At 30.5% G+C, this 14,267-nt stretch overlaps 1 protein-coding gene across 16 annotated transcripts in view; it reads left to right on the top strand.

The window, feature by feature from the left end:
• The window catches only part of pHCl-1 (pH-sensitive chloride channel 1), a 61,164-nt gene that overhangs the window by 33,049 nt on the left and 13,848 nt on the right, over nucleotides 1-14,267 (top strand). For all 16 annotated transcript variants that reach the window (XM_035092167.1, XM_035092168.1, XM_035092166.1 and 13 more), the window contains exons 2-4: nucleotides 729-950; nucleotides 10,229-10,399; nucleotides 11,166-11,254. In XM_035092167.1, the coding sequence (XP_034948058.1) occupies nucleotides 10,239-10,399; nucleotides 11,166-11,254 (250 nt within the window). In that variant the 5' untranslated portion in view covers nucleotides 729-950; nucleotides 10,229-10,238. The remainder of the gene's footprint in view (nucleotides 1-728; nucleotides 951-10,228; nucleotides 10,400-11,165; nucleotides 11,255-14,267) is intronic.

Raw genomic sequence — 14,267 nt, 5'->3', positions numbered from 1 at the left:
CAACCGGAAGATCGAAAGGTAAAAGAGGAAGAGGGATAGCGTCATTGGTCGAAAGTGGTTGCAAGTCGATGGTTGTGGTAACCCATACGGCCTTGGCCCCATGTCCTCATTCGTGTATGCACTGTCGTGTTATGACTAAAGTCATGTTTCGTTTTCATAGAATTGAATGTAAAGAAAATGTATAATACAAGAAATTGGCAGGATACTAACAGAATCAATACTTTCAACTACTCTTTCAAGTTTACTTTTTTTTTTCTCTGTAAAGGTGTGATATAATTATTAGCTACTTATTGTAACCTTTAGTATTAAAAAAAAATCACACTCGTAGGCATCTCTATGAAGATGCAGTTAATTGGAAAAAATAAGAGCTAAAAAGATGGAGGAAAAAAATCAGTTTTATATTTAGGGAAAAATATCAATTATTTTCTTCAATGATTGAAGTGTAAAAAAATTTTACGCTTTATGTGTAGAACTTGTAGGCTTTTAAGTGTAAAAAAAGTACTCATTAATTTGACCATAGGTCTATCTTTTATTCAACTGAAGACAAAGGAATTTAAATAAATTTTTCTGCTGATATTCGATGGATCAATTTTTGTAGAAATGTTGACTGCAGAAATATTTTTCTTTAATAAAATAAAAATGAATAAAACAATTTACTAATTAATATAAATAATATAAAGTCATAAATAAAAAGAAACTCTAAAAGATATAACATTTGATGTTTGCAGAGTCCAGCATCGAGTGTTCACTGTCAAAGGCACAAAATGCAGGGTTGAATCATTTGATCCCTTTTTATCGGTCGACAGAACTGTTCGGGAAAAACTAAAGGGTAAGAAATGAGCGGAAAAAGTGGAAAACATGAAAGAGTGCAGTAGTTAAAAACAGCGTACACAACAAAAAATCGACAACCTGACTCATCCATCCCGACCAGCCACATTTCTCACGCTAAGGTAAGCTGTGCTTTATGATTCAAATTTATTTTTAAATATTTGCTTCTATTTATATACACAGTTTCTCTATTAAGACTACTTTTAACAACATTTCCACCTCATCATAAAAACTTGAACATTCCCCAAAAATTCATCAAAGTCAATCTTTTTGACTAAAAAAATAAAAACCTCAACTATAGCATTCAAATCGTGAAAATTCGATGAAAAAGTTTTCCATCCTCCCAACGATTTATTACCGAATAATATGTATTGTTTGGAGTGAAAAAAATCTCAAAAGTTTCGAGCAAACTTGACATCGATCTAATCTTTGATAGACATTTTTTTCCTTAACGTTCAGTCAGGAATTTTCAAGTTTTGTTAAATATATTCTGACAAGTACTTTTTATTCACAATACATTCCAATTCTCAGACCAAAGGATCGTTTTAAAGCTTGAAAAGTTCAAGAACACCTTTGTGTATCTGACGGAAAAAAGTCTTCTTTTCTCTAAAGTTAACATCATTATTTGATCGATTTTCTTTTTTCTCATGGTCATTAAGCAGCTTGGTCACCTTTCTATAATGTCGTTAATGCCATCCTTATGTAACCTTATTCTTAAAATAAATTCTGACCCTTCCGTATTTATTCATTCCTTCCATGATAATAAAAAAATACGTGCTTATAATATTTAACTAAATAATAACAATCATTTTTTTTAATTGTGATGTTAAATATAAAGTTGAAAGTGATGATATTAATCTTAAGTGTCTCGAGAGTTGAAGAACAGCATCAAACAACAGGAGAACGCAATTCTCCAAGGCTTACAGTGGATTATAGGATATTCTATGACTGTCTGAATTCCATGTTGAAGTAGGTCACACGGTAGGATTTCCCTCCTTGAAGGATCATAAATTCAGTGTCTTCAGGATCCAATTGCGTCTTTTTGTTTTTCAACCAACGACACAAATTTTGTCTAGGTTATCCTCATTCATTGTTTTCTCTTCTAGTGTCATAATAATACCACAATTTGCGCTGGTTTCACCACTTGACCATGAATATATTTGTATAATTTTAAGATAATTAAATGGAACCAAATTGAGTACCCGGAAGTGTTTGTACGCTGCTTGAATAATGTTAGGCTTTCATTTCAGTGGAGTACCTTAATCATGGAAATTAAAGCACGACGTTGAAAGATTTCTGTCATAAATGGTCTAAATTGCTCAAGAAAGAATGAAAGAAAGAATTCTTTTAAAGCAATTATCACTGGAGACTGGTGCACATAAAAATCCAAAGCTTATACTTTTAAAGAAGTTTCTGGACCAGTTGATAGATTGAAACTTTATGAAAACAAAATTTTGATGTAATAATCTAAAACTTCATCATGCTAATACTTATTCTACCTCATTTACTGTAATAAAAGTAGTAAAAGTTCCAAATCTATCCAACCCTAGTATATGTGAGTGTTTAGAAGGTATAGCTGATGATATTATAGTTACAATTATTGGAAAAATATCATTATTATGGAAGAAGGTTGATCTTTTCTCACAATTATGTAGGATCTAGAGTCAAGGCTCTAGATTCTAATAAAGGTTGTAATATCTTTATGTACAGTAGGCGTACTAAAAAAGTTTTATGTATTTAATGCTTTTTTCGTTGCCCAACAAAGTTCCCCTGCAATCCAAGTAACCCTAATTTATAGGCTGCAACTAATCAAAGCTCCAGTTTATTTATACTGATTGTTGAGGAGTAGGGTCAGGTTTTAGTTCAGTTTTTATGAAGAAAGTTTTTCTAGTTCTTTTTGTACGTCATTTTTGATTTATATTCCTAATCATATTTTATAAAAACCAACCCCTAGGCCCAGCTCTTATATTAGAATTCAAAGATAAAATCATTTAAAAGCACCTAACAATTGTAACAATGATAACATTGGACTGAATTCTAGGGTATTTATCACATCCAGTGTATTATGAAACGTATAAAAATACCTGGAAAAATTTTTAAACTCCACAAAAGCTTATTCCCATTCTCCAACGATTTCGAATTAATTCACAACTTCATACCTTTATTCCTAAAATCCAAACATTGGCAGAAAATTCTCTATATTTTCTCACAATTCATAGAATTGATTTTCCTCTTAGGCAAAACAAAAATCATTTTATTGACCCTCATAATGGGGTGAGAACAAAAGAGTCCTTGTAGGAAGTGGAATGACTTTAGTACTAGGACGAGATGAAGCCACGTGACCTTACACTATAGCCGGTATGCCGCAACGCCCGGTATTGATCGTACGGTATCAGCTGTATGGTTGGCAGTGTTGCCTTTACTAGTAGGAAAGCTTTATCCTACAAGTGCAACTACGAGCTCTTTCAAGAATTACTAACAAACTGATGCCAAATTCAATTGACAAGCCAAAAGACTCTCGACAAACATACATTCCACCAACAAGATTATTAGTTAGCTGTGCCAATGTTTTTCGGGGTTAAAGATCGGAATATGGTTAAAGACTCTAGCGAGATAGGGGTAGCTTTGTAAGTCTCATTTTATAGACAGCTTAGCCGCGTGCCCGACTGACCTCCAATTGGTTGGCGTTACACTGACGCCTATTACGACGACCCAGACCTAAAGACGCCAACAGATCACGAAAATTCAATGGTATATAAGTCGAGTTTTTGCGTGATAAAAGATAACTAAAATTACTTAGTCATTATCAATGCTGATGTTTTTTCAAAATTTCAACATCTTGATCTAGATGATGGAGATAAAATTTCTTTAAGTAATGAGCTGTTGGATTATTATGATTTCTAGCATTGAAGTGTAAAACAATTTTTTTCTTCAACATGTTAATGTAATTAATTACGATAATGATAATAAAAAAAGAACTGAGGGTACTAAAAAAATAAGCTTATTAAAATATTATGAACACAGAAACAAAAACTTTGAACATTACAGGTTTTTTCTGTACAATTTTATTTTATTTTATTTAGCTTTGTATTTTTGTACTAATATAATAAAAAACAAACAACCAAACCAACTAGTAGTAGAACGAGAAACAATTTTTTTTAAATAATTCATATAAATAAACCTAAGATCCAGAGTTTTTTAAAATTAAATCTTTAGAATGGGATTAAAATGTTTCATTCTTATGTTTGCTTGAAAACTCAATCTTTTGTAAACTCATAAAAACTCTGATGGCTTTTTTACGATCACACATTTTTATTTTATAGCATTCCAAACGCAAACTTAGTGATTTTTACATTTATGATCAATGTATCTATCAATATCCTATTTAAACATTACATCAACTGTTGGTCAGTTTGGATTGAGTTTAAATATTTGAAAAGATGTTCTTTGATGTATTTCAGTTGAGACGATATTCAGAAGTTTAGTTTAATTATTGATTCAACTGTTAAGAGCATTACCAAGCAACACATTGATTGATTGGAAACAATGAATCAGTGTTTGATAGGGTGAACAGACTGCTGATAGATGAACACTATCCAAATGATGGATAAATGGTTCAAATTAGAAAACAATACTGATCAAAGTATTTTAAAATATTTCTTGATATTAAAATCCAGATCTAAATGATGTTCTTATTCTTTATCATCTCTTAGTCTTCCAACTGTACATCTAAAAGTATGTTTACCAAAATTCATCAAAGATTCTAGAAATGATGATAATGTTTGTTGGTTCACAGGTTATCAATAAACTTTCTCAACACTTTTGTTGAGTAAAAATTAAATATGATTGTTATCAGTAAAAGAACTTATTCAACTATTGAAAAACTATAAATTTAAAAACTCTATTTTTTATGACATATTGTTGCAATTAATTGAAATATTTTATCAACTAAAAATCCTCTTATAAATTTTACATGACACGACAGCATTCATCTTTTTATTAAACAATGTATAAAAAAATTGCTATTCATTCATACTAAGGAATTTATAACGATAAAACTTTACGTTGAAAAAAGGGAATAACAGCTTGTTTGTCGATTTTTTTCTCCATAACACGGTTTGAGGTGAAGTTATAGTTAGAGAGACGGTCGATATTGATAGGGTAAAAATAGATTGATACTTTTAAAAGTAAACTATGTCATGGTGGCAGTAAAAAAATATAGTGTATTGATTTTATTGATAACAATTTATTTATTTGTTATTCTTTTTTTTTCTTGTTTTATTATTTTATTGTATTTTACAATTGAAAACTCAGGATCATGTAAGACAAAAGGTGAAGTATTATTTTATCCTTTATTTTTTTGATCTGAGGAAGATGTTTGTTATTTTCAAAGTATTTCTATCTCTGTGACAAGAAGCAAAGATAGTTGGTATCTCAAGAGGAAAATGTGAAGAGGAAAGCCTTAAGGCACAACTTTAAAAAGGTAAATCGTGGTATGATAAAGTGAGCACATTCCTCTCTAGTCTCATTTTAAAATCCCTCAGGCTTCTTTTTTACTTCATGAAAAGCGTCAAAAAAATTAAAGAATTTCATTGAATCCACTTTGCTAACCTTTTCAATTACTTTTTCCATCGTTTTTGAGATCAATTTTATCATGTTTTGACTGATAATCGTTAGGGCAAAAGTCAAACTCGTGAATTCTACTGTCAGAGAACATTTTCAAAAAATAAATTGGCATGATTTCCATTACACATTCAGCTTTTCTTGAGATATGAAAAATGAAATCGCTAAAAAATTGATTATACTCATATATGTTACTTCCTTCTCAAACAAGATACTTGATATAAAAAATATTTCATTCAAATTTCAATAAGCAGAATTCGTGTTATTGAAATGAAATATTTGAACGAAAATCACATGTCATTCTGTCATCTCTGTGACTCTTCCTTGACTTTCTCATATTTTGTCATGTCATCTTGAAACTATTTCTCTCATGTCATCTTTCATGAAACAAGAAAAACGCGAAATATACTTCCTCCAAATAATAATGACATATATTATGATTGTTTTTTTTTTACATTATTACAATTCATGTTCTAAATAATAAAAAATAGATATCTCTGTTATCTTCTTTTCATACAAACATAAAATAATGGCTAATAAATATCAGATAAAGCCTTGAATTTTATTACATTAATCTACTCAATAGCTTACTCAAATTTTATCAAGCTTAAAATTGATTCCTAGCTTTAATTATTGCTCGTATATTTGCAACAAAAGTAACGACATTAACTTGATAAACGTTGCTGATCAAATTTATGGAAATTATCTTTAATTATTATCATACTTCATCATGTTGTACCCAACTTTAGATAATTTAATTCCCTTATTTTTTACAATTGGTTGACAACCAGAACATTGGACACCTCAAACCAATTATGTAACTATAAACAACGAGTTAGTCAAAAGTTAATTAATGAATTATCTAATTGATAGTGCTGACATAACTTCCATGTCAATGCTTGCCTATATTGAGGAACATGTGGTTGGTTAATTAATTTATGTACATCATGAAGAAAGAACATATTTGTCCAATATTTACAATTTATGTAGATTCTTTGAAATTGCATACGTGAAATAATGTTAATGGTCTTGAAGAAGTCGACTCATGGTAGAATATTTCTGTGATCTCCACCAACTTTTTATTAATTCAACGACATTACATCCTTTTATTAAGATTTTATTAAACTTTTAATATTGCAATATTCCTACCACGATTAATGCATATAAAATAATGAATATTTTATAGATGAAATGACTTTATTCAGGATTAATTAAATTATTTAAAAATTTGGGGCATGGACGAGTTTAATTACGTGCTAAATTATTCATCACACATAAATTTCGAATTAATTTTAACCTTTAGCTCTCTGTGAAAGTTACTGAGTATATTAATTTTTAAGTAGTTTTGAAGTCTGATATATTCATCCTGAGTGTTATTCATATTACTGATTAATTATTTATTTGAAATTCAATCTCTATGATTAATTAAAAAAAATTCAACTATTCCAGCTGGTTGATGATGAAAATTCAAGAAATTTTAATCTGCTTGATTGGATAAACACTTTGATATCAAAATCAAATGACGATAATTTAATATTGGAATTTAGTATGTACTAGAAAGTTCATAATAAACTTTTTCCAACATTAAATTCAACTGCTTTCAATATTCTCCCTCTGAGCGAGCAAAATTTCCATGGATTATTTCCCTCTTCTAGACTATTTCCTATTTAATAAAATTATTTTATTATTGCCAGCTGGCTTGAAAGTGAAAGTGTTCAATTTTATTGACATTTATTATGCTCAATGTTCTTTTTTTTTTTAATACAAAATTATTATTCCATAAATCAGATAAAAAAATATTTCACCTTTCTAAATCAAGAAATGAAGTAAAAATGTTTGCATGCTCTAAATGACAGTTTTCTATTTACATTCTAAAATAAAACTTGGCAATACATCTGATAAAAATTTAAACCAACTTTGAATAAAAATACTAAAACAACTGAACTAATTTTATTACAATCTTATTCCTAAGTGCACACTAAAACGACTTTAAACTTATAGTAATTCTTTTATCGAGTTCTCTTGATTTATAATTGTATTACAACTATCACTACAGCTGGACACCGCACTGTAAAAGAGCTTAGAGAAGAATAATATTTTATCTTCTATACTTTGTAATACGTTTTAAAACTATTGGAAAATAATATCTCATCTGTAAGATAGAAGAACAACGTTACTATTAGATTTCTTAACCATATGTTATCAGAAGCAACGTTATATCTGTGACAGTTAAAGCAATATGTAGGAGGTTGGTTTATTGGACCAATTGTGAGTTTTCAATGTAACCTTTTCTGAATTCCCCTAGAGATATAAAACTGTCGAAGGTGTTTACTATGGAAATAAAATCTAAGATTTTAAATAGCACTCAAGTAATAGAATAAATTCGATGAAATTATTCAGAATGAATCCTACTTGAAACAATAGTATAATTTTATTTTAAATGCTAATAAAGATAACAAAAAATATATATAGAATAAATCAGAGTCATATCATGAGCTGCTTTTGTATCATGAACAGTTTGAATTACCCAACTTTTGTAAACTTAAAACTAGATAAACACTCTCCTTTTCGGAGCATTGTCATGCTATTCTTATTGTTAAGATAACTTTTACAGCATCCTTTAACAAGCCATCAATTTAAAGCTTGAATGAGTTGGTTATCTTGCCTGTAATTGTCCTCCAGCGAACTATTGAGTATCCGTAACTCAATACACACGAGAATTGCCTCAATTGTGCTTGGCCCAATGAACAAACCGAATCGTCGTTACAGTCGATACATTTGATGAACGACCTATCGTTTGATGCACTTTTATATAACACGCCACTATTGGAATTCTTGTGATTTTATTTTTTATTACATTTCATAACTTTAAAATCAACACAATAAACGCTGGTAAATGTCAACAAGGAGATTCCAGATGATTCAGCTTTTCCATTATAGTGAAAAGAAAAAAAACCAAAAAAAAAACGTCATGACATTATAAGTCTTCATCATCAAGGTTAAATAAGAGACACTTTGTCATATTTAATTGATTTTCATACACTATCGAGCACCATTATCGAGCTTATTCTAAGCAGAAGCCGTAAAGTTCAGATCTAGACAACTGGAAAAGCTCTAATCTTGGGTAAGCGAAACGCTGAAGTAGATTGTTCTGAATTTACATGAGAAAACCGATTATGTATACATGAGCTGCTATGATACAGATTAAATTTTCTTTTATATTTGGGCATTGATGACATTAGTGATACCTAGTGGTTACTTAATTATCATTTCATTTCATGCTGTTACAACACAGGTCAAATGTCTTTGACCTTTCGAGCAACCTTCTGCAAAACATGATCAAAAATCAAGTAGAATAATTTGTTAAAGCTTCCTTTGAAATTAGCTTCAAAGAACAGTGATCAATTATTAAGGAAGTTTAAATAAACTCATTTGTTTCTTACCTAAACTGTTGGTGAATATTCATCGTTTTGGTGTGACTGAAATAGAAATAGTAATGTGATGTAATTAAGTATCAAGTCTTGCTCTTTAGATATTTTGAAAAGCATTCTCTTGAATATTAGTTGAAATTATTCAATAGAATAATCAGTAATTTATAGTTAACCGTAATAAATAGCTGAATGATGAAATGAATCCCCTGCACTTTGACATTAAAGTTACCTAAATGCTGGAACATTACAATGTAGAGTAAACTACACTCCTTTGGCCTTACCACAGTCATTGGCCCTTTCTATGTTAAATCAATTAACTGGAATGAGTGGGAATGGGTGTCAACGATTGTTCTTAAAGTGTCAATCATGAAATGTTTTACCCCAGTTTCAATAGCACAAAGCTATGTTGACCAATTATTATCATTTTTCATTCACTCATACATTTATATAAAGGTACAGAAAAAATAATGCATTGTTTGACCTATATTCTTCTTATATTTTATATTTAAAATATTTTCTTCTTCATGCAAATATATTCAGCAAACTATCGTATTTTTAGATACTTTACCAAAGCTGTAGAATTAATTTTTCTCAGTTCTCAAATATCAACTTTTTTTTTTTAAAGTAAACTTAAACTTTTTCTATTCCATCACCACTAGCCATCACTTAGGAATGATTATTCATTTACAAAAATCAATTTCTTGTTACCAGAAATATTCCACGTTATTAAACACTCAGTAAAGTTGTTCATAATACTGTGAAACTTTCAGTAAATGATGATAATGCTGATAAAGTAGCTGTGAATATGTAGCCATAAACTTAGGAACCCTGTGAGATGAAGTTATTTCACATGGAAACAACCTGTAAGTGAACTTGACTGAGTAACGAAAGTCAACTTCAAAAATTCCATGAATTTAGTATAACAAATGATAGCAGATTCAACTGAGAAGCTTCCTTTTGTGATACTGAAGAAAAGCCTGCTAAGAACTTGGGGGAAATTCACATCAAAGGATCCACCTCAATCTACTGTTATTTATAGCCAGGAGGTTTTAACTTCCTTGGGCTTCAAGAGTTCAGCAAACTTAACCAGAGAAAACTTAATAGCCGAGTTCTTGTCGCTCTATTCCCCAGCTCCAACGTCCCTCTGACATTTGACGTAAGAAGCCAAGTAGTCTATTCAACCATGTGCAAAATTATTTGACTTTCTTGCCACCATAATGAGCAGAGGATGGGGTTGAATTAAAAATAGGTTTATTGATGGGATTGGAACTAAATAAGTGGAGGATTGTTTTGGAGATGATTTTTATTGTCAATGTTTGATTATTTGTTTCTCTTTTGTGTTTCAGATGACATAGAATGGGTTGGGTGGCGCTAGGACGGCGTGCGGGTGGTGGCAACCGCCTATCACCCATCCTCTCGCTGTCTTTCGCCTCCCTCGCAAGCTCCTTAATATTTACCATCCTTTGTATCCTCACCCTAACGCTCACATCTGCAACTTTTGTTCGCTCTGAAGACATGTACGTATTTATTTATGGTTATTTTTTATGATAAATATTTATTTAGATAATAATATTTATTATTACTATTATCATAGACTCCATAGTGAGTAGAGAGATGCGACTGACATTTTTTCGAATATCAAATAAACGTTGATGTGTAAAAAAAATTGATAGATAATTTTAAATTTTCTCTAGTGTGTTTTTACAATTTTTTTAAGGAAAATTGGCTCGATAATTGAGTAATGTGTGCTTTCACGAATAAATTGAATACTTACTGGGGCAAATTTAATATTTATCGAAAAAGTTATTTGCAATTTTTTTAAGTAAAGTAAATTTCTTTGCTTTTTTATACTGGGTTAGTTTTTTTAAGACACGTTTTTTTGTTATTTCTTGAGAGTTAAATGTGTAATATAATATTCAAATATTTAGTTGGCTCAAAGCAATTTTCTATCAAATCAAATTTGATCAATAACTTGAGATATTTTTATTTCAAGTTATTTATTTATCAAATTTTTAAAATTAAAATCAAATTTTTTATCAACATCAACGTTAATTTATTCTTCAACAGTTAGTTAGGGCACTTTTGTAATTAAAGATTAGTCGATTAGAATTGTCTAGATAATTAGTAGTCCAGTTGAATTGAGAATAAAAAATGATAAAGAAAAAGAAATAAATAGAAATTAAAAAAAAGAAGAGGAAATAATAAATGTCAGAAATGTCTGGTATAGTTCGGTGGAGTTTTATAGGCAAAGGGTACGTTGATTATTTGACAAATGTGTTGCAGTTTCGAGGAAGGCAAATCGGACAAGGAAATCCTGGACAATCTGCTGCTGGCAACGCGTTATGACAAGCGGCTTCTGCCGCCGGTGCAAGGTACACTACGGCCCCCACCCCATACTCGTCAAGACGACTACATCCCTGACCATCTTGAAACACCCAATGACCAACCTTACCAACAACCCGAGCACCATCTCCAACACCATCGGCACGAAAACCATCACACAGCACGACACAACCACAGTTCACTGCTCACATCTCGTCAAAAGGGTACCTCATTCATCCTGATGACAAAGCAGAGCGAATATGCTGCTGATGTATACTTGACAGCCAACATGTATACACGAGAAAATACACTTTTAGCGACAGTTCAATATTATGTAGACCAAAATTTCGCACGCGAGCTTGGAAACGTCCTGATTGTATCTCGCTGGGTTTATTCATTTTTTATCCCACGCGACAAATGAGGGTAGAATTTTTTTCTTACATCGTTTAGTATGCTAATATTTTTAGCAAATTACTCTTTTTTATTTCCTCTATTTTTCTAGTGGTTTCATATCAGAAGTTATTCATCTTCCTTTTGTTTTATTATCGCAATAATAAAGAGCTTAAGATCAAGATGCTAGAAAAAATTGGTTCCATTCATTTGTTTCATCATGGAGAAACTTGGATTTATTACTCAATTAGTAAATCATCCTCATATAATTCTATGAACATGAATTGCCTATTGTTTAGTCTAAAAATAATCATTGATCAGAAAGAATTGGTTTGATAAAATGTTTTGATTGCACAATTTACTAGGTTCATCCTGATGAATTTTATAGTATCAATATTTCTTGAGTAAAAAGAAAATAATTTTCAGAATATTACTGATCCAAATAGCAGTCTGTTTCACGATTCACTTCACGTAACTACTGAACTGTGAAGATAAAAATTTGGCACCATATCCTAGTTGAAGATTTGAACTATGAACTCTAAGAGCTGCTTTTAAAGTACACTTCTGATTCTTCTAGAAGTTAAAAAAAATTTTTTGTTTTTCAAAACACTTTACTTTTCTTTTGAGTGGTTGAAAACAAATTTAATATTTCTCAGACTAATTTCTCAAAATTGCTTCACGATTAGAAAGAAACTTTGAAATTTGTTGCAAATTTTTATTTTTTCTTCCAGTTGCTGATAAATATTAAAATATAAACAATTAAGGAAGAAAGGATTATTCTTTGAATTTTAATTAATGAATTCATCTCTTATTCATTACATTTTCAATAAACGTCAATAATAAAATAGGTTAATACACTATTTCAGTCAGATTAAAAACAAAAGAATCAAATAATTAAAATAACGAAATCCAAGTTTGAATCTCAGAAATGTTCATCATCATACACAGTGTAAAACAAGTAGCATAAATTTGAATAAAAGAGTAGTGTACTTTTCTTCTTAATCTAAGCAAAAGCATCCAGCAACTCATTTTACATTTCTTTGATTCATCAACATCCAATTCATCGTGATAGCTATTTGCTCTAGTCTTCTCCAGTTCTATCCAACGGTGTCAGTACAGGATTTATTAATAGCTTTTGAGTGGTTCTAGACGTCTCTCTATGTTTATGTCGCCGGGAATACGATTGTCAAACACACAAGTATATTCGGATTAATATACCATTCAGTCTCGTAAATCTACACATCCATACCCCATTTGCAGCTGAATAGAAACCACTTTATCTCAAGTGAAGTCAAAATTTTTTCCAATCCAATCAAATCATTATCAACAACAATATTTATGTATCATCACAGTGAATATCGATTAAACATAAACTTCATATTAAATTTCATTTGATATTCATCATTGAAAGCTTCCATTAGCATCTATTATCAATACAAAAGCAACCAACATCTAGGGGGAATGTGATTTCCCTTCTTATTTCTTAAAATATCTATTTTTGTTATTTCATTTAATTTGCTAAGAGATTCAATTGGCATGAATGTAAACAAAGAACTTATCATTGATAAATTCCATTTTGTACATTAAGTATAAATGTCAAGTTTACAAGAATTCATGTGCTACATGAGTAAAAGTAAAGTGAAGTTGATAGATACATTCTTCAAGTTGATAATGTAATTCATGGGAAGATGTTTTGAATTTATGTAGAAGGTAGAATTATATTATGTGGAGAATTATTCAGTTCAGTATATTGTAAAGTTCAAACTTGGATAGCACATACAGTTGAAGGTACTTTCATATAGCCAGGAGCCAAACTAGCATTGTACAAATTAGAACACTGCGTGTGTGTAGTTTCATACTTTGTTTCTGGCGTCTTAGCACACATTGTCTGGCAGAGAAACCATATTTGGTTAGCATTATAACATTCTTTAAAAAAAATCTTAGTCTATCACCACCAATGTTCATGGTAGCATTGATTTTAGTTGGAATTTTGCTCTTTATACATCAATAAACTTCTCCAACAGCCACTTTGATTTTTCCTCTAATGGACAATCTATGTTATTCACCTAAATGAGATAAATATATACTGCTTTGATTCACTTCAGGGGGTTTAGGTCAATCAAACTCTTGAGATGATCAGGACGTTTCCGGTAACTCAATTCACTTAGCACATGAATAATCCTTTTTAAGCTTTCGCTACAATCGGAAGCTTGTTCAATCAATCGGAGTAATCAAATATTGCGCACGGCAAAATACGAAAAGAGCTTGCTGAATAAGCTTCAGTAGTTAGTATCAATAAATATGGAAGCCATAAAATTATATTCATCATAAGTTGACATTCTTAACAAGTACATGCATTCATTACATGCTTGTTAACTTTCTATAGACATGAATTTAATGTGTAAAGTCTAGTGAAAAAGGAACCTATTGGAGAAGAGAATTCGAGTAAAAGAAATAAATGAAATAAAAAAAAAAATAAGCTGGCGAAGGTTATCAACGTCAGAATGAGGCAGCTTGCATAATTCAAAGTTCATTAGCTATCAAGAGAACGCCAACGGCTTTCAGAATTCAAATACCGACAGGCCTCAGGCTCGACCTAATTTTAAATAGAAAGACTCAAAATACTGTTATACATATCCTTAGGGGTAGATTCTTGAATTTTTCGCACTATTG

Source organism: Chelonus insularis, unplaced genomic scaffold, assembly GCF_013357705.1.
Source record: "Chelonus insularis isolate UGA/USDA-ARS -01 unplaced genomic scaffold, ASM1335770v1 contig_93_pilon, whole genome shotgun sequence".
Lineage (NCBI taxonomy): Eukaryota > Metazoa > Arthropoda > Insecta > Hymenoptera > Braconidae > Chelonus > Chelonus insularis.
This window is presented reverse-complemented; position numbering and strand designations above follow the sequence as displayed.